General features: G+C 42.8%; 3 protein-coding genes across 4 annotated transcripts in view; 1 reads left to right on the top strand and 2 right to left on the bottom strand.

Annotated features, from left to right (window-relative positions):
* HEATR5B (HEAT repeat containing 5B) overlaps nt 1-563 on the bottom strand; it is an 81405-nt gene extending 80842 nt beyond the window's left edge. Inside the window, exon 1 of the mRNA XM_084792536.1 lies at nt 477-563. The gene's annotated coding sequence lies outside the window, so the exon portion shown is untranslated. The remainder of the gene's footprint in view (nt 1-476) is intronic.
* Nucleotides 564-1708: 1145 nt separating this feature from the next.
* On the top strand, nt 1709-10272 carry GPATCH11 (G-patch domain containing 11). The gene is made up of 9 exons (XM_084792789.1): nt 1709-1835; nt 2678-2747; nt 3829-4055; nt 5178-5219; nt 6235-6355; nt 6476-6566; nt 7321-7434; nt 9048-9129; nt 10189-10272. Exons 2-9 carry the CDS (start codon nt 2701-2703, stop codon nt 10242-10244), a joined length of 780 nt encoding a protein of 259 aa, XP_084648915.1. The 5' UTR covers nt 1709-1835; nt 2678-2700; the 3' UTR covers nt 10245-10272.
* Nucleotides 10273-16033: 5761 nt separating this feature from the next.
* EIF2AK2 (eukaryotic translation initiation factor 2 alpha kinase 2) overlaps nt 16034-25816 on the bottom strand; it is a 30613-nt gene continuing 20830 nt past the window's right edge. Inside the window, exons 13-17 of one of the 2 annotated variants that reach the window (XM_084792788.1) lie at nt 24481-24612; nt 19998-20099; nt 19530-19586; nt 19295-19446; nt 16034-16973 (exon numbers count right to left, since the gene is read on the bottom strand). In XM_084792788.1, the coding sequence (XP_084648914.1) occupies nt 19324-19446; nt 19530-19586; nt 19998-20099; nt 24481-24612 (414 nt within the window). In that variant the 3' untranslated portion in view covers nt 16034-16973; nt 19295-19323. Of the gene's footprint in view, nt 17033-19294; nt 19447-19529; nt 19587-19997; nt 20100-24480; nt 24613-25816 lie in introns of both variants that reach the window. The other variant, XM_084792787.1, reaches the window with a different exon arrangement.

The following is a 25816-nucleotide window of genomic DNA, read 5'->3' on the forward strand; positions in this document are numbered from 1 at the left end:
GTTGGGGACGGAGGAGAGGGGGTTACCTATCAGAACATAGGTCATGGGCTCATTCTGTCATGAGAACCCTGACGCACCGAGCTCACACATCTTAAAGAACCTTCTAGTCCCCTGCAGAGTGTACCTTTAACACTCCTTTGCTACGAAGGGCCAGGATAACGACCCCAGGCTTCGGACAAGCGAGGGGGCGGGCCCCGACTGGGACCCCGCGACAGGGGCGCCCTGGACAACCCCTCGGCCCGGGACTGAAGTGCTCGGGCCTGGGTGCACCTGGCTGCTCCGAGGACCTCGAAGGCAGGACCGGGTCGGGCCGCCCGGGGACGTCAGCCTCGAGCTGTCAACCCCACGAGACTGAGGCTCCCTGGCCTCAAAACTCGAATTCCCTCCTCAGCCCTCTGAAAACGGCCCGGGGCCCAGGGATCGCAAGAGCTTGTCGACCTGCATGCTGTGACAGCACGGGGGACAGACCGCCTCACCTCCTAGTCTGGCAGGGGCGGACCAGCCGAGCTCCGCAAGCTGTAGCCACCGCCGAGGGACCCGGATGCCCCGCCTCCCAAGCTCCTGCCGGCAGGAAGCGGGAGGACAACGCATGCGCGGGACGCTGGTCATGCGCACGCGCACCTCTTTCGGTATATTAGCCCCGCCTGCCCCGTTTCCAAAGCGAATCGGCTGTCTGAAACAAGTGGGTTGGAGTTCTGCCTGGCCAGCTTTAGTTGGACTGCGCATGCGCAGGGCGCGCTCAGCGGACCTGGTTCGAGGTGGTAAAGCTCTGCTCTTAGGCTGTGCGGACACCCAGGAGGATACGACTGAGTTTGGTGCAAGTTGGCTGTGACTGCCCTATCTGTGAGTGTTCGTTTTGATGGGTCGCTGCGGGAGGGAAGAGCCTGCGATGCCCGGGACACTCATAGCAAAGAGTTAGCCATCTCTGTGTATTCAGTAGCCCTTACTTCAAACTCTGCTCAATACAGAAATAAGCTAACACCTGTAACCATCCTGTTGAGAAGGTGGTTACCCGTAATTTAGGTTCTTAAGCAAAGAGCTGCACACACCACCACCTCCAACCATCAGCAAACGTCGTGTGATCTCCTTTTAGGTCCAGAATCCGACCATTTCGTTGCTGTGCCTCTTAAGTAATGGTCCAGGGCCACCAGCATCTCTGCCTGAGTTATCTATCGCCTTGTGGGGTTTATGCTTACGTTCGAAGGAAGTGGAGAATGCTAGTGTATGTTGTCTTCTTAGCAAGAGAAGTCTTCACACTCGCGTACCCAATTTCCTATTCCACTTCTAACAATAATTTAACTCCCTGACCAATAGTAATAATTAACTTCCTCAAACCTTGTCAATTAATGAAACGGCTCTGCCCAGGTGTGACGTTTCAGTGTGATGAGATCCGACCATTGTAAGTGTAAGTGGAGTAACTATACCGTTAAAAGTAGAACTTCAAAAATAACCTGCAGTCCCTTACACTGTGGGGTGAGGGGGTTACACAGGGTCTTGCTGTGTATACCATGCTGCCCTCAAACTCCCGAGTGCTGAAATTACACCAGTGGGCCACTATGTCTGACCACGGAGCTAAATGCTTCCCTTAAAAACAATCCAGTACGGGCTAGAGATTTAACTCTGTTGTAGAGCATGTTCCTTGTGCGTATGAGGCCCTGGATTCTAGACCCAGCTCAGCAACAACAATCACAACCTCATTCTGTTTCAGGAGCAAGATCGCCGAGACCCGTGTTCTTTGTGGCCGTGAACAGACCGTTTAGCCAGGTTGAGTCTCACTTTTCCCAGCTGGAAAGTGGAACAAGGTGTTCCTCTCTATCGAGCTGTTGGTGAGCTAGGTGAGTGCTAACTGTTCTGTGTAAGAGTGCTGCTGTTCCGTCTGATTCATCTCGGCCTTGACTACCTTCCCAGGTGGCTCACGGACTCGGCTCACACAGTTGTGCCTCCAATCCTTCCACATGGACGTCTCCATGTATAGGATCACTGACTTCATTCTGTTGATTGATTCATATTACCCGCTTTACAGAGTGCAATGCATCGTAGTGTGACCTAAAAGTCCCTCTACTATACAGAGCCCTGTTGGCTACACAAACTGCTCAGTGTGGGAGAAAAACTAGACGGTGATCAAAAAGCCACGAGGCAAGATTTACTGGGAGCCAGCTGTGTTGGAGGATACTACACAATTATATGAGAGTTTGTCTCATACTTGGAGAATGACAAGTTCAAGGCTAGCGTGGATTACATAGTGAGTGCCAGGACAACAGGAGATACAGGGTGACCTGATCTCAGGGCCAAAAAGAAAAAAGAAAAAAAAAAAAAGACAAAACAAGAGTGTTTTCCTCTCTAGAAGTTTGAATTGCAATGGCCCAGATAGGCTTATATTTCTGAATACGTGGTCCCCCGTTGGAGGACTGTTTGGAAGGAATAGAAGGTGTGGCCTTGTGGGAGAAGGTGCGTCACTGCAGGGGCTTTGAGGTTTCCAAAGCCCGCACCGTTCTCAGTTATCCTTGGGTGGGTCGGCTGCTCCTCTGTTGCTAGGACATAGGATGCAGGAGTTCTCTATCTCTGTGCTCAAGGGAACATCACGAAGCACTGCCACTCTTCAGGGTTGATCTCCACTTTGATAAAGCTAAAATTATAACGATGATGATTCTATTATGTTGTCCTCCTGGATTTGCAGGTCTTTACCATAGGAAGTTGAACATGGCAGAGGAAGAGGACTACATGTCAGATTCCTTCATTAATGTTCAGTAAGTTACTGTGCACCCCTCATAGGATGATATGCAAAGGATGAATATAGACTGTTTAAAAAAAAAAAGGACACTGGTTGGGTAGTGGTGGTGGTCGGGTATGCGACAGGGTCTCATAGAGCTCTCAGCTGGCCTCCAGCTCACTGTGTAGCGCATTCCCCTGCCTCTGCCTCCTGAGGGCTGAGATTACAGGTGTGTGCCACCATGCCTGGATTTCGCACTGTTGGGGATCAAACAAGAGTTTCGGGCAAGTACTCTTGACAACTGAGCAGCCCCCCAGCCCCCACCCCAGGATATTTGTTAGTATATATTTTAATATTTAAATTTGATTTATCACTGGGAATAGGGCACTGCACCCATGTGGAGATCAGAGAACAACTTTGGGGGAGTCAGTTCCCTCCTTCCACCATGACCCCGAGAATGAAACTCGGGTCATCAGGGCTTACACAGCAGGCCTGTCTACCTGGTAAGCCATCTTCCTATTTCAGGACATTGGTTTTTAGATGTGACATTAAAATCAGCCTTACTGGCAGGCGTGGTGGCGTACACCTTTCGGAGGCAGAGGGAGACAGACAGTATGGTTTTGAGTTTGAGCCAGCCAGAGAGAGTTTCAGTACACTCAGGACTTCATAGAGAAACCCTGTCTGGAAACAAAGAAACAAAAGTCAGTGTTACTGTTTCATGGAAAGCATCCTGTGTGTCCATACAAAGATTATAGGAGCTTTCTGGTCTCTTGGTACTAAGTGTTTTACATCTGCCCTTGCCACTCTGTGCCCTCTTCTGTCATTGTTTGGCTCTTTTGCCCCTGACGCATCTTAATGTCTCACCAACCCTTTATTCAGCTTTACTGCCTATTGCTCTTTACCTCTTAGAAAAATTACTCTGAAATATTGCTAATGTACTCAACTTCACACTTCCTTTAGTTTGCCACCGTCTGTAACTGGCCTTCCTTGCTCTGCTGCAGCAGCGGTGACGAAGATGATCCCGTCTCAAGCTTGAAATCGTAACTCGTGTCCAGGGAGTACTTGGCAAGTGGGCGGAAACTCCCTGCACTCAATCTACTGTTTCCTTCGTTTTCCAGAGAGGACGTCAGACCAGGCGTGCCCATGCTGAGGCAGATCCGGGAAGCCCGTCGAAAAGAAGAAAAGCAACAGGAAGCTAATCTGAAAAACAGGCAGAAGAGCGTGAAAGAAGAAGAACGCGAAAGACGTGACATCGGGCTGAAGAATGCTCTGGGCTGTGAAAACAAAGGATTCGCTCTGCTCCAGAAGATGGGCTACAAAAGTGGGCAGGCTCTGGGCAAGAGTGGTGAGTCACAGAAGTAGATCAGTGTGCTTCACTGCCCAATTGCATTGTACTTTTAATCTATTAAAAAGCAAAACCACTTGAGTTTCTTACTATCTTTGGGGCTAACAACCCTCACAGAGATGTCTTCTCACGTCCATTTTAAACGCCACCTGTGCCAGCGTGAGCGCCTTAGCATCCCACTGCAGGCTTGAAGGCCCTGGCAAGAGGCTGAGAATGGAGGTGGCGAACAGTGGGAGCAGGTGATGGGTAGAAAAGCACAGTGGCCAGACAGCAGTGAAGCAGCTTTGGGGACCATGACAGGACTCTTCCCGGCTTCCTCTGTGCCAACATTAGCTGTCTGAATGACTTCCCAAAGCTGTGTTTCCTTTAGGAAAATGAAACTGCTTATTAAGATGCAGCAGCTATAATTGGTGCCTTCAGTTGGCTTTTTTTCTATTTTAATCTCTTTGATTTTTAATATAGGAAGACTGACTGTTTTCTCTTGAGGTTTCTGCCCTCTAAGACTTATGTGTTCACAGTGTCACTTCTTAAAATAGCGTAAATGCACTGGGGAGGCAGAGGCAGGTGGATCTCTGTGAGTCCAAGGCCAACCTGGTCTACATAGTGAGTTCCAGGACAGCCAAGGTTATAATATATAGTGAGACCCTGTCTCGAAAACAGACAGAGCCTGCCATGGTAGCACGTGCCTTTAATCCCAGCACTCAGGGAGACTGAGGCAGGTGGATCTCTGTGAGTACGGGCCAGCCTGGTCTACAAAGCGAGTCCAGGAAAGCCAGGGCTCCACAGAGAAACCTGTCTCAAAAAAACAAAAAAAAGAAAAGAAAAGAAAGAAAGAAAAGAGAATAGGAAGGAAGGAAAGAAAGAGAAAGAAAGGTGTGTAATGAAAGAAAGAAAGATAAAATAGCATAAGAAAGAGGCTGAGTGATCTTACTGAGAAGGAGGTATTTAAAGTCAGGAGAGGTATTAGCTGACAAAGAACATTAGTTTCCAGAATTCAATTTAGAATATCATTGAAACTAGGAGTGAGTATACAGAGAGATTGTAACATCACATACTGTGCTGACAGACCTGGACTTTGTTGTAATACAATATTTCTAATTTATGTTTTTTTTCTTTTTTTAGGAGATGGTATAGTTGAGCCAATTCCTCTCAATGTTAAAACAGGTATATAATCTTTTTTCGTTTCTTTTTTAGTATACTAGGTGGCAGTAACTTAGATTGGTTCGCCTAATATGTTTTGTGAAGGTTCCCTTATAGTTGCTATCCTAGGAAGCCTGTGAAATAGTAAAATATTAAACTTCTACATTTTTTTAAAAGTTGTTTTTGTAGGAAAAAAGTTTAAAGTAAGTTTTGGTGAAATAGAAGTAATGGAATGTAAAACTTAAATAATAAAAAAAAATAGGGGAACCAGAAGTAATCATTTGTAATTACACATCTATAGTCTCAGAATTTAGGAGGCAGACATAGAAGGATGGAGATATAGAGGCTAGCCTGAGCTACATGGTGAGACTGTGCCAAAGAGTTAGGACTAGGATGAAGCCCATCAGTACGTGGCCCTGCCTCTGACCCCAGCACACAAAAACTGGAGGAAATAGTTACACCTCTGGAAAGCACAGTGCCTTCCTGGCCTATTATAGTGTACTAAACATGCTAAAGCAGAGTTACCTGTGACATTTATCTTTTTGCCTAATTGCTTATATTAACCCTAGAGAAATGCATACATTTATGAAAGTAATAGCTTTGTTTTGGGTTAGTTTGGTTTTTGGTTTTTCAGGACAGTGTTTCTCTGTGTAGCCCTGGTTGTTCTGGACTTGCTCTGTAGACCAGGTTGGCCTCTAACTCACAGGGATCCGCCTACCTCTGCCTCCCGAGTGCTATGATTAAAGGCGTGCGCCACCACGTTCAGCTCATTTTCCTAATTTTTAAAAATGTACGTAGCATTACTGTGTTGGGTGAGCTTCTGACATTTGTCAAAATCAAACCATGCGTTTGGGCTTTAAGACATAACAAAACTAAACCTTAGTGTTTTCTGCTGTCATTTTAATGAAATAAGTTCTGATAATTATAGTCAAGTGGGAACTGCATTTAATTTTCAAGTATTTAAATTGTCATATTTTAAAGTTAAAAAAAAAAATCAGTAGTTTCCTAAGGTTCTCATCAGAATTTTGTCTGTGACCAGGAAAAAGTGGCCTAGGTCACGAGTCATTATTAAAGCGGAAAGCAGAGGAAAGGCTAGAAAACTACAGGAGAAAAATTCACATGAAAAACCAAGATGAAGAAAAGGCTGCCGAGCAGTTTCGGTAAACCTTTTCATTTGAACTGGTTTTGCTTCGTGTCCCCTTTACTACGGTGTGTTCCTCGGTATGTGGCCATAGAAAGGCGTTAAATGGACCTTACTGTATGACTCTTCCCTCACCCAGGACCCGGCTGAAAAATAAGCAAGATGAAATGAGGCTGGAAGGGGACCTGAGAAGAAGCCAGCGAGCTTGCCAGCAGCTTGATGCCCAGAAGGTAGCGGGGCATCTGCGTCTAGTTTCATAGTGTTTTGTACCCAGGATGATTTGGCGCCTAATTTTATTAAGGAAAAACCCTCCATGCCCTGTTTATACCCTCTCTTTCTGTGTAAGCTTTCGTTTGGTGTGCACCACCTACTGTGGTGCCTGATGCTCCTGCTTTCTCCAGGAGCCCGCTTCCTGACTTGTCTAGTAAGGGTTAAATAGCTTTTCTCTTATGCAAACTATCATTACTTGGGACTGGACTGTGTAGAAATTCTGTTCCCCATAATGTTTGATTAACATGACTTTAACAGACAGTTTGTGTGTCTGTTGGAAAATTATGGTGGACTGCTTTCATTTCAAATAGGAATAGTTTTAAAAGAAATCTTTGCCTTTTGCAAGTCACAGTGAGTGCTAGTAAAATAAAACTACTTCACTTAGGGTCTCGAGGATTGGTATGATTTCTATCACACATGGGTAGCTGGGAGCAGTGCCCCACTTGGCTGAATCTGCATTATCTTCCATGTATTCCCTGCACCCAGTGACTTCCTAGCTTCTATGTACAGTTTTATATCCACTGTCTTTCCTGCCGGGCTGACAGCAAGAACGAAATGTCCTTTCAGTCCTCACTGCTCATGGATCAGTGTTTCACTGAGAAATCTCACTCAGTAAATATTATTTGGAAGAGCAAATTTATGGTAGCTCAAACATACTTATGACACCACAAGTATACTTAGCTGTGTTTTATAAAAACAGTTCTGCGTTCTCAGAATATCCAGGTTCCCAGGGAGGCATGGTACTGGATAAGGCCTGAAGAGGAGACTGAGGAGGAAGAGGAGAAGGAAGAACAGGATGAAGACGAATACACGAGTGAAGACCTGAGTGTACGTTTGGGCACTGTTTGTTCGTTTGCTCAGAGCAGGGATCTTGGCCTTGGCACCTCATGTGTGACCCCTGCTGCCTGGCACCCTGACTAGGGGTGGGGAGGGAGTGGGGAAAAGGCAGAGACACACACATGGACAGAAAAGCTAGGGTAAGGTGGGGGCGTGCTTTCTGATGGAGGTTACCTACTACCCCCAGCAACCCTGAGGTTCAGGGTGTTAATTAGGAAGAGCATGGGGTGGGGGGAGGGGGTGGGGGGTTAGCCAGTCCTGATAGGCGGTTTCTCTAGGCAAGCAGCCTCAGGCTATAGCACACCACAGGAGGTAGCTGCAGTTGCCAGTTTCATTTTCATACTCCTGAAGAAAGCTTAGCTGCTCCTCTTGAGCCTCACCTGGATGATGAGGCTTCGCCACTCCTGTGGGGCTGAGGCGATGCCAGCAATAGACATTCGCTCAGGGCTCCCTCCGTTCCCTTCACAGCAGCATACCTGGCCGCCACCCTCCAGATGTCAGTCGCACTTCTGCGACAACCAACCAGTGTTTCCAAGCATGCTAAATAGCCCCTGGGGAGAAGATAACCCCTACGGAAAGCTGCCGATTTAGAAGGATAGTTTTAAATAAAAATTTCCTAGGATTTTTCCCTTTAGTTTTAGTTTACGCTCTTACCTCAGCTTCAGTTTAGATGACAAATTAGCTGCAAATGTAAATGATTGCAGTCGACTTTTGTTTCCTGTTACATTTCTAAAAGTGAGCCTAATGTGTACCTCATCCATTCGCAAAGTGAAACAAAATTAAATCTGAAGGAACTAGTAGATGGTGGACAAAGATGGCTCAGTGAGTGAAGGCACCTGCTACCAAGCATAACAACCTGAGTTCAATCCCTGGGCCTCACATAACGGAAGGAGAGGACCAGCTCTCCCAAGGGTTCCTCTGACACACACTAGCAAGCCCGCGCCCACACATTGACACGGGTGCACACATGCACCATTAATTTTTAAATGTCCTTGTTCAATTGTTCAGGTGATAACACTCCTACAGTTACTAGAATTTCCCTAGGCAGCATTTATAGCTTTAGGCACATGTGTACAGCTTAGCTGTGAGATCGCTGATGAGTGGGGCTCAAGGAGACAGTCCTCCCCTCACCTGATCAAGGAGACAGTCCTCCCCTCACCCGAGGGACAAATTACTTGAATGTAAAAGAGGTCTTTAAGAAGCCAATATCCCCAGGTATGATAGCACACACCTTTAGTCCCAGCACTTGGGAGGCAGAGGCATATGGATCTCTGAGTTCAAGGCCAGCCTGGTCTACAGAGTGAGTTCCAGATCAAAAATGCATAATGAGACCCCAGTCTTTACAAACAAACAAACAAACAACAACAACAAAAAAAAAACCAAAACAAGGAAAACCTCATTCCAGAGGCAGCCAAAACATGGTTTTCTTTATGTTTACCAGTGGTCACTTGTAGTTAGTATACTGAGACATACCCAGATATGTCACCTCTACTCTGACACCCTGAGTAACTGAGAGTGCACCAAAAGAGGGTAGCTGCACTGAGGTCCTAGAAGCCGGGTTCTGGTCGGTGTGAGCCACTGATGCACACGTGTTCTCTATCCAGGTGCTGGAAAAACTGCAGATCCTCACTGGCTACTTACGAGAAGAGCATCTGTATTGCATTTGGTGTGGGACAGCCTATGAAGGTAGGAAAACTACTTATACTTTATAGAATACTCTCTGTGGATACTTGTTTGTTTTTAATAAAGCTCACATGACCTACAAACAGTTGAAGTGTGTTCTTATTCCATTCAAATAACAATATAGGACCAGTGTTGTAAAGAAATAGGGACTATAGAAATAATTGAGTTTTTATTAGAACTCTAATTTTTCAGTAACTTAATGTATAAGAGGGAATTTTCACCATTTTATTACTGAAGACATAATTTCAATTCTAAAGAATAACTTAATGGCCAAGCATGGTGGCACACATCTTTAATCCCAGCATTCAAGAGGCAGAGACAGGTGGATCTCTATGAGTTCAAGGATAGCCTGGTCTATATAGCAAGTTCCCACCCAGCCAGCGCTACATAATGAGACCCTGTCTCAACCACTACTCATAAAATAAAAAATTAAAAAAGAACCAAAAGTCCTTGAAGATAGTGATTTTTTTTTTCATGCTGTATTTTTGAAGATTCATTCTTTGGTAGATACTTGCATTAAAAGTTTAGAACTAATTTCTATTTAGGTAGACTATTGTCTCTGACTCATAAAAGTCAAATATGTTGAAATCCATTCTCTTTTTCATTGTGAAGACGAAGTTGGTTTGACCCTTGCTGTAACAGAGACAATTGTCTGACGTGTTTATCCATTTCACCTAAGCTAGCTGGTAATTAAGGACTTTATATTTGAGAGTGAAAGTTTTTCTTGTAATTATTTTAATCTCTTCAACGCCTGTGTGTATAGGTGCTATTCCTTTGTGTGTGTCTATGCGCCACAGATGTTCAGTGTTTGTGGAAGCCGGAAGAAGGGACTGCATTAGACAGTTGTTAGCCACATGTGGGTATGGGGAATGGAATGCAGATTCTCTGGAAAAGAAGCCAGAGCTCCTAACCATTGATCGGTATCCTCAGCCCTTAATCTTTTCCTCATTTATTTTCGTAGAATAAATAACAAACATGACTGGTCAAAACTGCTACTTACTATTTTCTAAAAGTTTACTATAAACTCATATTCACCTTTTATTTCCCTCACATAAATTACAGATAAAGAAGACCTATCTTCAAATTGCCCAGGACCAACATCTGCGGATCATGACTGAGATTATTCCCAATAAAGTAAAACTGTGTATATGGAAAGAAGGACTTTATATAGCACTTTATTTTAGAAATATGTCCTACTTTGGATAAAATTGCTCAGTGACTGGGAAATAGCTACTGTCACTTCAACGTACAAGTGTAGACATGGACAATTTGATTCCTGCTGGTATTGTGATGCTTGTAGCATTTGCCAAGGATACGTACGACAGGTAGCACCTTCAGTCTTCTCTTCTGATAAACTGAGAAACAAAGCCTGGGAATTGGGAAGAAACCAGTCGTCAGCTTTAGGGCTTGAGACGCACCTTAATGGTAGAGGCCTGCCAAGCCTGTGCAAGACCCTGAGCTCAGTCACCAGCAGCAGAAATGAAGCCGAAATACAGAGCAAGGCCAACTCCCTAATAGCTCTTATTTGGAGAAAACCACATGCCTGTCCTCTGCCTGTGGAGCAAGAGCCTACTTTCTGTTCGAGGACCAGTGTCTTGAAGAAATCATGCTTTACTGGTTTGTTTTTCAGAGTAAATAGCAAACACAGCTGTTGATACCAGATAGCATTTTCTAGACGTTAGCTTCCTGGGTAGGGAGCTCACCACAGGCTGAGCCACACCTGCATGGTTCTTTACCTCAGTAGCTCCTCTCAGCTAGAACACTTCCCTGTTGGAAAGGAAGAATGAGGGTCGGAGGACTCCATACCCCAGGGTCATGTCCAGGGTCAGACATCAAAGGCATGGCCCCTTTTCAAAGTTTATATGCCCAGATTTCTCTAGTAGGTTTATTCCAACTGATCCAGGGCAGTTCCTAAATAGCTACTTTTCTTTTTAAATTCCAAGTATATGCAGCAGCCTGCCCTTCCTTTCCCAAACACCACAACATCACAAGGGAAACCATTACAGAGCAGTGACTGAGTGAATCCAAAGCGGTCAACATAGTACAGCCCTGAACGGTGGGAGGACTAGGGGACACCCCACTTTGCTGGGGAGACCATGTGACATCACGGTTGCACTAAATAAAGTTCTGAAGGATGGACACAGACAGAGTTGTGAGGAGGCTGCTGCTGTGTAAGTCAGCAATTCTAAGCATAGAAAATGTTCCCACACAAGTCTGGTTATCCTCTTTGGGCAGTCTTATTCATAGTTGTAAAAAAGTATAAACCCCCAGATGTCTATTGAACAAATACATAGAATGTTATATATCCATACAACAGGAGCCCACTTGGCAGCAAAAAAAAGAATGCATTACTGAGACATGCTACAACATGGATGAGATTTGGAAACAAATTATAGCTGAAAAATACTCCATGTCTGGTTCTATTTCTTAATGTGCCTAGAATGGGTGTGTCTACAGCCAGGAGGCAGACTGCTACTTGTCTAGAATTGAAAGACAGGGCCGGGCGTGGTGGCACACGCCTTTAATCCCAGCACTTGGGAGGCAGAGGCTGGTGGAGCGCTGTGAGTTCGAGGCCAGCCTGGTCTACAAAGTGAGTCCAGGACAGCCAAGGCTACACAGAAAGACCCTGTCTCGAAATCCCCCCCCCCCCAAAAAAGGAATTGAAAGACGATGATTAGTCTGTTAATGGGTACAGGTTCCCTTTGAGGTGACAAAAATGTTTTAAATTTGAATATAGTGTTGACAGAACTCTGAATAGAATAAACACTGTTAAATTAGAGATGTTGGGTAAGTGGGCTGTATACAATGTGAGGTATAACACAACATTTTTACTACAATTATTAGGTGAAATGAGTGTGGGTATGTATGGGCGTAGACATGTGTACCATGGGACATGAGTGGACGTCAAGGAACTACCTACATAAGTCAGTTCTTTCCTACCACGTAGGTGCCGGGGATTGACTTCTGGTCATCAGGGTTGGTTACAGGAGACTTTGCCTGCTAAGTCATCTCACTGTCCCTACAATTTTTTGTTTGTTTATAAGTTGAGGGGAATTTCAGGAACAAACACTGGGAAAGAATACAAGTGCCAGAGGATGTTCAGGTAAAACGGAACAGGTATGTGTAGCTGGACTTTAATAATACCAAGCATAGGGTTCCTGATGGCAACCTCTGGGGAACATGGCTGCCAAATCTCATTTTAAGTTTCTGGCCCCCAAAACTGCAATAGGTGAATATAGTGTAAGTGACCGAGTCTGTGGTAAAATCAACTATGAGAAATTAAAATACGCAACTAAATAAACATCAGCATTGCTCTACATATCCCAGAAGCATTTTGTTTGCCTCACAGTTCTCTTACAGTTTTCAGGTAGAACTGAACCCAGTACTTGTGTAACTACATCCATCTAACACCATGGGCCACTTTCTGAGTGGAGAACATTCTACAGACATATGACTATTTCTTCAAGCAAATGTTGAGAGAACAGAAAACACAGGGACTGTGCTGTAGGGCTACCTCCAGATGGTGCTGCCATGCCTCCCACTATGATGATACTGGACTAAACCTCTGAACTTGTAAGCCAACCCCAATTAAATGTCCTTTGTAAGAGCTGTGTTGGTCATGGTGTCTCCTCACAGCAATAAAACCCAAACTAAGACAGTTATTTTTGTTACTATTACAAAGAACTTGTCTGTTATAAAGTGAACGTTTAAATACTTACAACTAAAACACTACAATGCCTGAGACTCACTGTTACAGGATATTTGACCACACTGTGGACCCCAAGGTTGTGTTGTTTACTGGAAAACTCTGTTTCTAGTTGTGTGGCTCAGCCTTAGCACACACCTTTAATCCAAGAGCTTCCTGCTTGAATGAAATAAAATCAACTATAGGTCAAGAGGCAGAACAAGCAACCAGTTGACAGGGAGTGGACATAGGAAAAAAAAGAGAGGAAGAGGAAGTCAGGAGGACGGATAGAGAGACGTACAAGAATTAGAAGGGAGAGACCTTCAGTGAGAGGGTTTTTGAGATAGTTTAGAGAAGAGCTCTTTTAGGGATGTCGGCTGAGGAGGAAGGCCAGCTGGGCACTTTCTCTGTGTCTCTGAGCTGGCAGGCTTTCACACTGGCATCTGGCTCCTGAGTCTTCCTTGGTAAAATTGGACAATGGAAACAACAATTCACTTTTAAAATTTCCAGCCAAAGAAATAAAAAGGAAAGGGTAGGTGTAAACAGCCAAGGTAAAATACTTGCTCAAGCTGCACAATGAAACATACAGTCTCATTATTCTTGTGTATGTCTGAATATTTAAAAAAATTATGAGAATTAATCTTGAATGAGATTATTTTCTCATAATAAAATGTTAACATGCCAAAGAACTTGAATTTATGGTGAACACTAAAGTTGAAAACAGATGTAAGTCTGGCCTAATGCATCTGCAAACAATAGAGCCTTGGAAAAGCTGGCATTCAAGTGTCTCATGTCACATGTTAGATATGTACACAGGGTGTACTTAACGGGCATGCAGATGTACGGTTAAACTAGACTACGCTCAGAAGTGTCCCACACTTAGCCTCTTAAAAAGCATGTCATATTTAATTTTAAACTGGGCCCCACAAATTATGCAACCAGCCATACATGTCTCTACATATATATATAATGAATATATCTGATATAAGCTTATGTTAAATCTATGTGGTTTTATGTATGTGTTATTATATATGTATATTTAATTGAAATGAAATATTTGGTCTGTGATAAAAATTGCCCCTGTCTGTTTCTAGTGAAGCAACTAGGTAAAAATGTTTCAAAACTGGACCTGGAATTAGTAAGTGAAGTCCTACTCTGCCCACTATAGCTCTAATTAAGAAGATACTTTTTATTTTCTGGTTTTTGGAGACTGAGAAAGTATATCCTCAGAAGGCTGTATCAAAAGATTCTAAGAGACAATACATTTATTTCATAATGTAAAAATATCAGTGAGGGCAAGGTAAAATGCTACACGCTACACTCTTACTGGCCACATTATTTGATATTCCTCTTAAATGTAGCTTCATTCACTAAAGCTAATATTAGTCTGTTTTTAAACAGATTTCTTCCTATGTATAAAATTTGAAAAATGCAAGTCATATGTCAAATACCTATATATCTTCATTTATATTTGCCAGAGGCTAACATTCATCACAGCTCCTTTCTTTTTCTTCTTTCTCTGTAACTCCAGCTGCAGGGGATCTGATGCCCTCTGCTCACATACAAAGACATGGACACAAATAAAAATAAATCTTTAAAAGAAAGAATAGTTCCTCCAATTATGTGTGTGTTAGACCTTTTAAGGAAAACAAATTATATAAGAGATGACCACATTCTGGGTTTGCCACTAATCTCCCCGTGGTTGTACTTCAGGTGGGAACTGGGGCAAACCTAGTTCTTGAGGAGCATCGGGAGCAGCATTTCCTTAGGTTCTTCCGCTTTGCACGATGATACCATGGATTGCATCGGTATTGTGGTGACAAGGACATACATTGTAGATGTACTGCTTCACCTTTCTAAACACTAGGAATGTTCTCTTTCCCAGCACGGTAGTTTTAGCATCTAGTGATGAACCTTACCTTACGGCACCAGAACTCAGAAGACACACCAAATGTTTTTATGAATACTTAAAAAGGAAAAAGCTACATGCCTCTATAGAAGTACTTCTCTCACTGCCTCTCGCCCTCTGCTAAACCAAAATTTGGCTCAGTTTAAAAATTGTAAAATGAGAGATGGCTCAGAGGTTAAGAGCACTGCCTGCTCTTGCAGAGGTCCTGAGTTAAATTCCCAGCACCCACATGGTGGCTCACAACCATCTGTAATATGATCTGATGCCTTCTTCTGGCCTGCAGGTGTACATGCAGACAAAACACTGTATACATAATAATAAATAAATCTTTAAAATTAAAAAAAATTGTAAAATGAGGGCTGGAGAGATGGCTAGAGGTTAAGAGCACTGGCTGCTCTTCCAGTAATGACATGGTGGCACACAACAATCTGTAATGAGATCTGGTGCCCTCTTCTGGTTTGTAGGCACATGCAGGCAGAATAATGTACACATAATAAATAAATAAATCTTTTAAATAAATTGTAAAGTGACACGGCAGTTTTGTGATGGTGATCTGTTGCTCTAAAGTTTAAACTGACACCCATCAGGGTCTCGTAAGAAAGCAATGCACATCATCTCCCAGCATCCCCCACTGCAGAGTGTGGCTAACACCTGCCCTGCTCAATGGTCCCTGTGTGCATTCTTCCGGAGTTGATGCTCTGTCCCCTGCTCATCTTGCCCAGGTGGTCTTGCCTCACCTCTTCCAAGTTGTTCACATTCCTGGCAGTCTCTTATGTGTAGTTTCTAAGCCCTCTTCTCTGTAGAAAGTGATCTTGCCTGTCTAGACGGAGGACAGTTCCCTACCACCACCAACAGCATGGCTATCCTTCTTCAAAGCTTTGTTATAATAGAATCAGAATGCATAAGATAAAAACACTAACTGAGACTCTTCCTTGCCAGCTCCCTCCTCTTCACCAACCACATCAATTTAATATCACTTCTGCTTCCTCCTTTAGCTACCTTTCCCATATCTGTTGAGATTCCAAAAAAGGAAACGTTTTTAATTAAAAAAATGATTTTGTTTCGCATGTTCTGGAATGTTCTATGAATTTGTGAATGGTTCCCTTTTGTAAACATTCTTTATAATATTTTTTCTATTAACATGCTGTTAATATACTGTTACTACATTTATCTTTAGTTCATTCATTCTCTGATATGTAAATAAAGTTTCAAATCCATTCTCCTTTTGAAGGCATTATGGGTGCGTCTTGTATGGCTTCTACAAACAGCATATTAGCTACTTTTCTTGTCACTAAAGACCCAACAGATGCAACTTAAATGAGGAGAGGTTTATTTTCACTCCATTTCCAACGATACAATCCTTCGTGACAGGAAAGATTTGGCAGAAGCCTCAGTTCATGGTGGTTGGAGGGTGTCCAAGTCCCGATTGGCTCATGGCCATCTCATAATACAAAATGCAATTCTGTCCCGCTTCAAAAATTCCCATAGTCTTAGTACTCAACCCCATACAAAAGTCTGAAGTGCTTTGAGAAGCAACGGGAAATCCTTCGCTGCGAGTCCCTATAAAACAAATGTTACAGCGCACAAAGGCACAAAGTCAACGCTCCCATTCTGCAAGGTCGGTCCGGGAGAACGTCAAGGAAAAAACCGGATCAGTCCAAGAGTAAATCCAAGCAGGGCAGCCAAAGGCTGCATCTCGGTGTCCAATGTCTGGACCACATGGCGTCGTCTGAGCACCACAGCTCCACTAGGCTTCCTGAGGCAGGAATGCATGCGCTTTCTCTTGGGCTGGCTCCAGTCATCGCTCACTGCTTCTTTAACAGACGTTTTATGTTGTCATCTCCAGCATCCCGGAGTGTCTGTTAAAACTTAGGTTTCCCCTCTGTTCCACTTTCCTGGTAAGTGAAGGCTTTCATGGGGCATGCCCCTTGGGCTAGTGTCCAGATATAAGTGAGTATATACCATTTGAGTCTTTCTGCTTCTGAGTTAACTCACTCATTATGATCATTTCAAGTTCAATCCATTTGTCCACAAATTTTGGGATTTCCTTGTTTTTAATAGCTGAATAGTATTCCATAGTGTATATGTACCACAGTTTCGTTATCCATTCTTCTGCTGAGGGACACTTAGGCTGTTTTCACGATCTGGCTATTATGAATAAGGCTGTTATGAACATGGTTGGGCAAATTTTCTTCTTGTGTGCTGGAGCATCTTCTGGGTATATTCCAAGGAGTGGAATATCCTATGGGGACTCTAGATGAGAGAAGCATAGGAGAATGGCAAAGTAGAAAGATCCAGAGGGTCCTAGAAACCTACAAGAAGAACATTATGATAGGCAGATTTGGGCCCAGGGGTCCCGCTCAAACTAAGGCACCAGCCAAGGACAATACAGGCCGTAAACTTCAAACCCCTACCCAGATCTAGCCAAGGGTCAGAACATTCTCCACATTTGAGTGGAGAGTGGAGTCTGACTTTCACACATACTCTGCTGCCTCATATTTGACCACGTCCCCTGGATGGGGAGACCTGGTGGCACTCAGAGAAGGATAGCAGGCTACCAAGAAGAGACTTGATACCCTATAAGCATATAAAAGGGGAGGAAGTCCCCCTCAGTCACAGTTATAGGGGAGGGGAGTAAGGGGAAAATGGGAGGGAGGGAGGAATGGGAGGATACAAGGGATGGGATAACCATTGAGATGTAATATGAATAAATTAATAAAATAAAATTTTAAAAACGAAAAAGAAAAAAAAACTTAGGTTTCATCTTCATAGCTTTACACAGCCTCTCAGAGCCTTTCTTCAAGGAATCTGACCACCCTATTAACACATTGTCCTCACGGCTTGTTATGTAACTGTGGGACAAGTGTCTCTGACCCAATGACCCTTGCATTCTGCTGTCCTGCAAAACCAGCATTATATGGATGATGTGAAGCCCTGATGCCTTGGACTATGACTGTATCACTCTCCAAGCTCCTGTATAGCTAAAACAGAAAAGCGAGTCCCCTGGGTATTCCTGCTTGGGCTTTTGAAATGAAAGGCCTTCACATGGTCTCTCATTTTCATGTTCTGCAGCCTTCCTTGGGTATAGACTTGTTCCTATAATACCAACAACGTAAAGTACGTGGTTTCTCTTTAACAACTTTGCACGCACCTTGTCTTTGAAGGCACTCGTTTTTCCAAAACTTTGTTTTTTCACGTCTTACTACTCATTCTTTCCTAATTCACATTAGAGCCCTGGCTAAGAGCAGGAGACAGTCACCACGCCACAGCCTGAATGAATGCCTGGAAATGTCCCCGCCAAACAAAGTAGTCTCTTACTTTTGAATTTTACACAAATGTCCTGTGGCTAGTCCAATTCCCAGTGGGTTCCTTTTCTCTGAAACGTCTCTGAGCTACCATGTTGTCTCACCTACAGCACCCTAGAACTTCTCTAGCCCGCAGCATCAAATTTTTCCACATTCCTCCCGCAAAACAGTTCTGAAAGCCCAAGAAACTACACACAAAAGCCTACTTTTTTTTTTTTTCATCCCAATGACTTAAGGGCAGGGAGGTTTATTTGGACTACCACATTCAGAGGCTACACATGGTGAGAGGTGCAGAGCAGAGGGCAGGAGTGCCCAAGAGAGGGCCAGGGTGAGTGTGACCAGAACACAACACATGTATACAATTGTTAAAAAAAAAAAAATAACTTTTTAAGAACGTTTTTTGAAATAACAGAAGGAGGGAGGGAGGGAAGGAAGGGAGGGAGGGGGAGAGAGAGAGAGAGAGAGAGAGAAGAGAGAGAGAGAGAGAGAGAGAGAGAGAGAGAGAGAGAGAGAGAGAGAGAGAGAGAAAGAAAGAAAGAAAGAAAGAAAGAAAGAAAGAAAGAAAGAAAGCATGCCTACTGTGGGGCTTTGGGGTTCCACTTGGGGTTTAATAATAAAGACACAGAGACATCTGTACAGGATAAGGGAGTTGTATAAGGGTTTTGGCCTATTTGCTGGGGAAGTCTCTCGGCTAGCCCATCTAACTTAAGGCAGCTATTCCACCAAGGGTGGTCCTCCATGTGGCCTCCACCACCTTCCTGACCCATCTTTGTCCATGCTTCTGTTTCTCTGTCTCTGTCTCTGTCTCTGTCTCTGTCTCTGTCTCTGTCTCTGTCTCTGTCTCTCTCTCTCTCTCTCTCTCTCTCTCTCTCTCTCTCTCTCTCTCTCTCTCTCCTCTCTCAGCTAATCTGTCAGTCCTTTTGCACCACTTCCAACCATCAGCTCTTTATGATCCAAAAAAAAAACCCACACACTTTACATATCCAGTTGGCATTAGGGGCTAAGTGACCATCACAGCAGCTTGCCTTTCTCTTTGGGCCATGAGGAAGCCACAAACGTGTGCAGATCCTGCTTGCCTGGTGCCACTGGCCCAGCAGTTAACAATTGAGAACAAAGGGGCACACATTTTCACAGCCAGCAAATACAATATTTGTGGGTCATCCTAGAAAAAAACCTGTCGGCAAGAGCACTAAAACTTAAGGGGGAAAAAGTGGGTTATTCGCTGATACTCCATCTCAGACTTTCGACAGTTAAAGGAAAACCACATACCAGAAGCAGAGCACTTTTTCACAAAGGCCCTAACATGTGTTTCTTTTCTTTTTCTCCGAGATGGCCTTCCATTCAGCCAGGGTCCTCAGAATTTCAAATGTGTTAGGTCGTTCCTCGGGTTTGGTAGAGAGTAATTTCTGTAGAAGGCTTTTCTGTCAATTACAGTTAAGAATCAGTACTAAGAAAGAAAACAGTGGGGAAAAAAATATAAAACTGAAGACTTTCAAGTGCTTACTTCTTTGCTGTCAAATAGGTCATCAGGGAAGATGCCATTTCTTAGACGATGGAAAAACTGAAATACAACGCATAGATGTGCGTAGTAGGAAGTGAAACACAGGAAGAATAAGTAAACACACTAATGGCTGGGGACACGCTAAATCTAGAACATTCCTAAAATTTAGGATGGACTCTAGTCAAGAAGCAAGCAGAACTCCCTCCGCGCCTCCCCAAGCCTACTCACAATTGTATAACCCCCCTGAAGATTCAATGCTGCCAAGTGACAGGTGCATGAGTCCCATCATGTCCCTTCTGTCTTGGAGTGCTAGGCAGTACATCTTTTCGGCCTCTCTACTTTAGGGAAGATAAGGCTCTTGACTCCAGGCAGAAGCTAATGTGGTCACCCACACTCGAACCAAATGGCGGCGGTGCTTAAAGCATGCCAACCAACGGTTTAATTTGTTTAATTCATCCCTCGGCTATTTACCTCTGTTTTTTCTGAAACAGTCTTGCACATCTTTCGGAGTTCAGCTAGAATAAGGCCCAAAGCAAAGATGTCCACTTCTTTTCCATAATTCCGGGAAGATATCTAGAGGCCAAAATACATTTGCCTTTATTACTCACCTAACGAAAGCCTCCATACCTTTTGAGAAACAAATTAGCTACAAACTATATATTGCATTACAATGTCTGTTTACATTGAAGATCAAGCATCACATAGGAATAGAAAGAATACAATAAAGGTGATAAAAACAAATGTACAGCTATTTTTTTTTTACCAAATGGTAAACGTGGGAGCATTTCCACCAAAATTAAGAATGGGACAATGGGATGTGCTTTCTCTACGCTTATTCAATATACTTCTTGGATGCTTAGCCAGACAAGAGAAAGATATAAAAGAAATTTAGATAGGAAAAGAAGCCAAACCCCCATTTGTAAACAATGCAATCCTGTACATATGAGACTCTAAAGAGGCTAAAAGAAACTTTTTTTAAAAGTAATTATATCAAATTTCTTATTATAACTGTTGTCTTTATTCCTATAGTTCTGTCTTTTTTTATTAATTAACTTATTTATTTATTATTTACATCCTGGTTGTAGCCCCTTCTCTCCTATTCAAGATCCTTTGCCACCAGAAAAATGCAAATTAAAACTACAGTAAGATTTCGATTTGCCCCAATCATTATAAAGAAATGATTCTGATGAAGATGTGGAGAAACAAAACCCTATATAGGGCTGATGGGAATGCAGATTACTCCAGCCACAGCACAGATTAATATAGAACGTCCTCCAAAACTACAAAGAAAACTACTACGTGACCCAGGCATAGCTCTCCTGGGTAATTACCCTAAGGATTCTCAGTCAACATGCCATAGAGGAACCTGATTATCCATGTATACACAAACACACACATGTATACATATATATACATATATGTGTGTATACATATACATATGTGTGTGCATATGTATGTATGTATGTGTGTGTATACACACACACACACATATATATATATGAGGTTTTAAAAAGATTTATTTAGTTAATTTATGTATATATGAGATCTCTGCCTGCATGTACACTTGCATGCCAGAAGACGGCATCAGATCACGTTATAGATGGTTGTGAGCCACCATGTGGTTGCTGGGAACTGAACTGAGGACCTCTGGAAGAGCAGACAGTGCTCTTAACCCCTGAGCTATCTCTCAAGTCCAATATAGTGGAGTTTTATTCAGATGTAAAAAACAAGCTTATATTATGTTTAAGAAAACAGATGCAGCTGTTTACAATGATATTAGAAGGAAGAGCCCCAGCTCCAAAAGAACAATATCACATTTTCTGTCATTTATGGATCCCAGATTTACATAGTAAGAGACAGCAGAAGGGAGGAGACAGGAAGAGGAAATCCTGGTGAAAGCACCTGTCGTGTTTGGAGATTCTGCTTATAGAACTCAGCACTAAATACAGTGAATATGTGCCAAGAAAACACGTTTAAATTGTTCAGGAGATAGATTTACTACTTTAATCATTTTATGTAAACAACCCCATACCCTTAAGTACTCTCACAATGCTCCGTAGCCGTTATTAGTACCTATTTTCCAGAATGCCAAACAGAAGTTGTACATATTAAATAACTAATTTCCTTCTTTTCCCAGCTCTCAGGTAGCCTCTTTTTCATTTTCTGTCTCTATGAGTTTTTTTTTACTTAAAATGACATTTTAAAATATTTACTATATAGTGGTGAAGTAATTACATGTTATAGATAAATAAAATTGCTCTTCCTCTCTCTCTTCTTATTCTTCCTCTGTCTCTGTCTCTGGGGTACCCCTCCCCTCCTTTCCTTCTCCTCACCATGCTCATTTAATAAACTCCTCTACAATATTAAAAAAAAAAAAAGGAAAATCAAGTGATAGTTCTTCCATTTACATACATAAAAATTCATTCCAAATAGGTCAAAGTATTAGAAAAATTTAAGAAATTTTCTCATCCTGTAGTATGAAGTCTCCAAAGTAAAAACAAGAAGATCAGTAACCATCAAGAATGTACAAGTAATTCCAGGCGTGGTGGCGCACACCTTTAATCCCAGCACTTGGGAGGCAGAGGCAGGCAGATCGCTGAGAGTTCCAGGCCAGCCTGGTCTACAAAGTGAACACAGGACAGCCAAGGCTACACAGAAACCCTGTCTCAAAAAACCAAAGAAAAAGAAAAAAAAAAAAAGATTTTTAAGGTCAAATAGCTATTCCACATCCATAAAATGAATAATTTCAATAAAAGTAAAAATCACCTCACATTTTCATTCACTATGAACTGATCATAAAGATATGCAACACATAGCAATAGACTATAATTGATCCCTCTTTTCTTTGTGGGCACTTCTGGCCTGGAAGGCACATGGACTCCATCTTTCAGCTCCTGCTCCCAGAACAGCTGACTGCAGCTTGCCTGCCAGGTCACGCCTGCCACGTACCACAGTGCTGCTGGCACCAAAGCACTTGAAGCAACATGTGGGTCTTTTCCCAGGTGTGAACACAGGATAGATTACTACCTGGGTATATGTACAACAGTACTCACTAAGTCAAACCATCCTTTCATTAATGATTTTGTTATCCCTATACATTTAAAAAGCTTGTTAAGTAAGCTATTAAAAATGACAAAAATAACAACCAAACTGTACATTATTTTTGTAAATATTATAAGACAATTAAATGATTATATGCCCTAACTATATCTAGTTATATCCTTTTTGTTTTTGTTTCTTGTTTTTTGTTTGTTTGTTTTTTGTTTTTTGTTTTTTTTTGGTTTTTCGAGACAGGGTTTCTCTGTGTAGCCTTGGCTGTCCTGGACTCACTTTGTAGACAAGGCTGGCCTCGAACTCACAGCGATCCACCTGCCTCTGCCTTCCAAGTGCTGGGACTAAAGGCGTGCGCCCACCACCGCCCGGCGTATATCCTTATTTTTTAAAGACCTCCTTAGGGCAATATAATTTGCCTCATTAAAAATTAGTATCTATTTCCAATAGTGATAAGATTGTCTTCTACCTTGGGACAGTTAAGGCTACACAGAGAAACCTTGTCTTGAAAAAAAAAAAGAAAAGAAAAGAAAGGAAGGAAAGAAGGAAGGGAGGGAGGAAGAAAGGGCAGGTAAACACAGCAAACCTCCAACTCCACAAACAGCATCATTAACAGAAAAGATTGCAGTATAGAATCATACATAGAACTGTCACACAAAATACAGGATTCTTTGCAAATACATAACAAAAGACAGACTACTTATTTAAAAAATATGTGATTAGAAAATTTATGGGAAAAAATAAGTAAATATAGGAAAGATGGAATTCCTTTAAACAAATATAGAAAACACAAAGAAAAATGGCAAACTTGTGCTATGTGTCAAAGCTGAGGACAACGAACACCCTGTCTTGAGACAATAGAAAGCAGGGTTCTTGCATAATTTAATATGAGATTATTAATAATCAATTTTTGAGTGACAATTTGGAAGCATTTTCTGTATTTGAAAACAACTGTCTCTCAATTCGGTCACTTAACATCAAGGCGACCACTAGAGTATCAAAGAAAGCAGTTAGCATTTATAGTATCTATCTATATATTTATAGTATCTATATCTACAGTATCTCTAGGCCAGGTACCTGCAGATTCAGTGAAGTGCAAATCCACTGTGCAAATAAAACTGCATGTATATGAACATATATGGACTCCCTTTCCTCTGTAGTCATTACTCCCAAACAATATGTTACACAACTGTATACTATATGTAATAAATTTACAATGTGCGCATTTATATTCATTGCCTTAGGCGTCACACGCAGCAGACCAGGAAGGATCCCTGACGTGCATTGGCCAGCCATCCTAATCACACTGGTAACTTCAAGGTTCAGTGGGAATACATTATATTCAGTCTCAAAATATACTGTAGAAGGCCTGGGGGATGGCTCAGCAGGTGAGGGTTCATGCCGCCAAGCCTGGTGACCTGAGTTCCACTCATGGAATCTCAGGAACAGCAAGGACCAGTCTCTTCCTCGCACAATACACAAATAAATAAATAATTTTAAATCCTATATGTGGTGTTTGAGAAATGGCTCAGCTGCTAAGAGCACTGGCTGTTCTTCCAAGGACCTGGGTTCAATTCCTGACACCTATGTGGTGACTCACAACTGTGTGTGTGTGTGTGTATGTGTGTGTGTGTGTGTGTGTGTGCTTATGGTGGAGAGCAATCAGAGAAGATACCTGACATCCTGCTACCACCTCTGATCTCCTTTTGCTCGAGCACAAACATGTACACACCACACACACACACATGCACATACACCTACATGAGCTTATACATACATCACACACACACACACACACACACACACACACATTCACATACTACATCACACCACACATACATGGAGGCAGAAATTAAAGAAGTAAATGTACATAGACAGAAAGAAAAGGATACAGGAACTTTACCTGTTCTGGACTCATGTACTGAAGAGTTCCTGTACTCTTTGTTCGTGATTTTCCATCATTTTCCAGGGCTGTTGCAAGGCCAAAGTCTCCAATCTTAATGTGTTTTTCATCTACTAAAAATATATTACCTGGCTATAGAAGAAAATTAATTAATATATGCCAAATCGACTGACTGTTGCCACAGGTCCCAACCATATGGGGTGGAGGGTGAAACAGGGTTTTTCTGTATAGTCCCAATTGTCCTGGAACTCACTCTGTAGACCAGGCTAGCCTATAACTCAAGAGATCCACCTGCCTCTGCCTCCTGAGTGCTGGGATTACCAAGCATCTTTTATGCTGACTTGTATGGATGGCATTTATCTTTGCACTGGCTGCCCAACTCAGGGAATTTAATACCTTGGGCATTTAAAATGTCAACCAAAGAAAGAAGAAAAGACCTTTAAATTACAGCAAAGGTGACTTCGGTTATACCTGCTTCCAAATATCAGAGGGGTCCAGGAGCGGAGGGCAGGCATAGTAAAAATAGCTACTTTCATACACCCCAGTTTAGTGAGAGGTCCAGTTGATGGGGGTTAGTGCTTCCTATCCCAGACCAGGGCTGGACACCCACCTGAAGGAATGCTGATGGCATTAAAACCCCTCCCAATTTTAAGACTCTCTGACTGGGTCAGTTCCTAGCAATCCTGCAGAATGTCCTATGCAGGGTGTATCCCTGGTTCTGACAATTTTTCAGTAAGTGCATGCCCTCCACCTTGTTAAGTAGAGTGATTCAGAAAAGGCTAAGTAAAGGAACCAGGACCAAAGGCAGAAGCACAGCCAGTGAGGGACGTGAGTGAAGCTCTCAGCTAGGACCCATCATGGTAGGTTCATGATAAAGATGTCTCGTTTGTTCTTGCTGATGAAAAGTGAAAATGGGGAAACTAAGTGGTCCAGACCATGAAAGCACACACTAAGAGATGATGCATCTTTGACAACTTGGATTACTGTAGTTTTCCTACTGAAGATGCCAGTCAAGACAATGCTAGGCTGTAGCCTCTTGAGCTGTGCACAGTGGAAGCAAGCAATCCAAGGACAGAGGCTAGGTCAGGGCAGCTGGCTGGCCCCTGCAACTACCACGATTATTTTCAGTATAGGAAAGCTGTTATTGCTTACAGTGCAGCAAGGACCATCAAGCTAAATATGGCTCAAAGGGAATGAGACTTTTTAATAGGATCATTGTCAAAATAAGCTCACGGGCCCCTGAAGATCTGCCTAGCAGTTGCATAGGATGGCATTTGGGAAAGCTCAGCAGACTAGAGAGGTGTTATTTTATCATGACTGACGGCCAATCACAAAT

This window comes from Acomys minous, assembly GCF_964271855.1.
Source record: "Acomys minous genome assembly, chromosome: 8".
NCBI classification, from domain to species: domain Eukaryota; kingdom Metazoa; phylum Chordata; class Mammalia; order Rodentia; family Muridae; genus Acomys; species Acomys minous.